Raw genomic sequence first — 1,033 nt, 5'->3', positions numbered from 1 at the left:
TGCTTTTCCAGTTTCATAGCTTGTTATATCTTTCTCACCACATATCTTCCCCTCCTCATCTCTCCCACTTTGGTATATAGAATTTTTTTTTATTTTTTTGGTTGTAGGTATCATAAGCATTTTCACTGTTTATATCATAGTGACTCTTGACTGGAATAACAGCAGTTTAAACATCCTTTATTAAGATGCTTGTTCAGCTAGTTTAATTGCTTGTGTGCTGGTAGAACTGCTGATTTTTTTTGTTTGATTTTATTTTTGTGCTTTCATATCTGTTGCCAAAATTATCTTAAACTTTTAATATCTCTAATTCTTAGCTCCTCCCTTTCTCTGTTTTCAGGTGATGCAACAGCTGCTCAATGGCCTTTATTATATCCACTCGAATAAGATCTTACACAGGGATCTCAAAGCTTCCAATGTGCTCATAACCAAAAATGGCATTCTGAAGCTAGCAGATTTTGGTCTCGCACGTGCGTTTAGTACCAGTAGACAGGGACCAAATAGGTATGTAAATGTTGCTATTTTTATTGTAGATCCCCAGGCCTCTTTTACAGTAAGCTTACACCATGTAGATAGGCAACCACCCTCACTGGGTCACTCACATTGAAGGATGTTATGAGGTATTGTCAGCTGGGTGCTCCACGAGAATGTGCATGGTTGAACAGGAAAATTGAGTCAGGGCAGAGGCCTGCATGTGCTAGATTGTAATTTTTACTATTCCCTTTTGGGATGTGATGTTTGTCTAATTGTGCAGGGAAATTGTGTGAATCCCATAGATTTTTATTATGTCTATAGTTGAGTGGCTATGAAGTGTCTTTGAATTCCTGCTATCAACTTTGTACTTATGATTTATGATTATGTTGTTGGTTGGTGGAGAGGGAGGAGCGAGGAGAGAGGGAGGAGAGAGAAGAGAGGGGAGAGAGAGAAGAGAGGGGAGAGAGAGAAGAGAGGGGAGAGAGAGAAGAGAGGGGAGAGAGAGAAGAGAGGGGAGAGAGAGAGAAGAGAAGGGAGAGATAGAAGAGAAGGGGAGGGGTAG

At 40.4% G+C, this 1,033-nt stretch overlaps 1 protein-coding gene across 1 annotated transcript in view; it reads left to right on the top strand.

The window, feature by feature from the left end:
• Window positions 1–1,033, top strand: part of LOC119585396 (cyclin-dependent kinase 9-like) — a 22,342-nt gene that overhangs the window by 15,631 nt on the left and 5,678 nt on the right. Inside the window, exon 5 of the mRNA XM_037934059.1 lies at window positions 338–501. Within this exon, the coding sequence (XP_037789987.1) occupies window positions 338–501 (164 nt within the window). The remainder of the gene's footprint in view (window positions 1–337; window positions 502–1,033) is intronic.

Source organism: Penaeus monodon, chromosome 19 (assembly GCF_015228065.2).
Source record: "Penaeus monodon isolate SGIC_2016 chromosome 19, NSTDA_Pmon_1, whole genome shotgun sequence".
Taxonomy (NCBI): Eukaryota; Metazoa; Arthropoda; class Malacostraca; order Decapoda; family Penaeidae; genus Penaeus; species Penaeus monodon.
The sequence above is the reverse complement of the archived record's forward strand: the minus strand, read 5'-3'. Positions and strand labels throughout refer to the sequence as shown.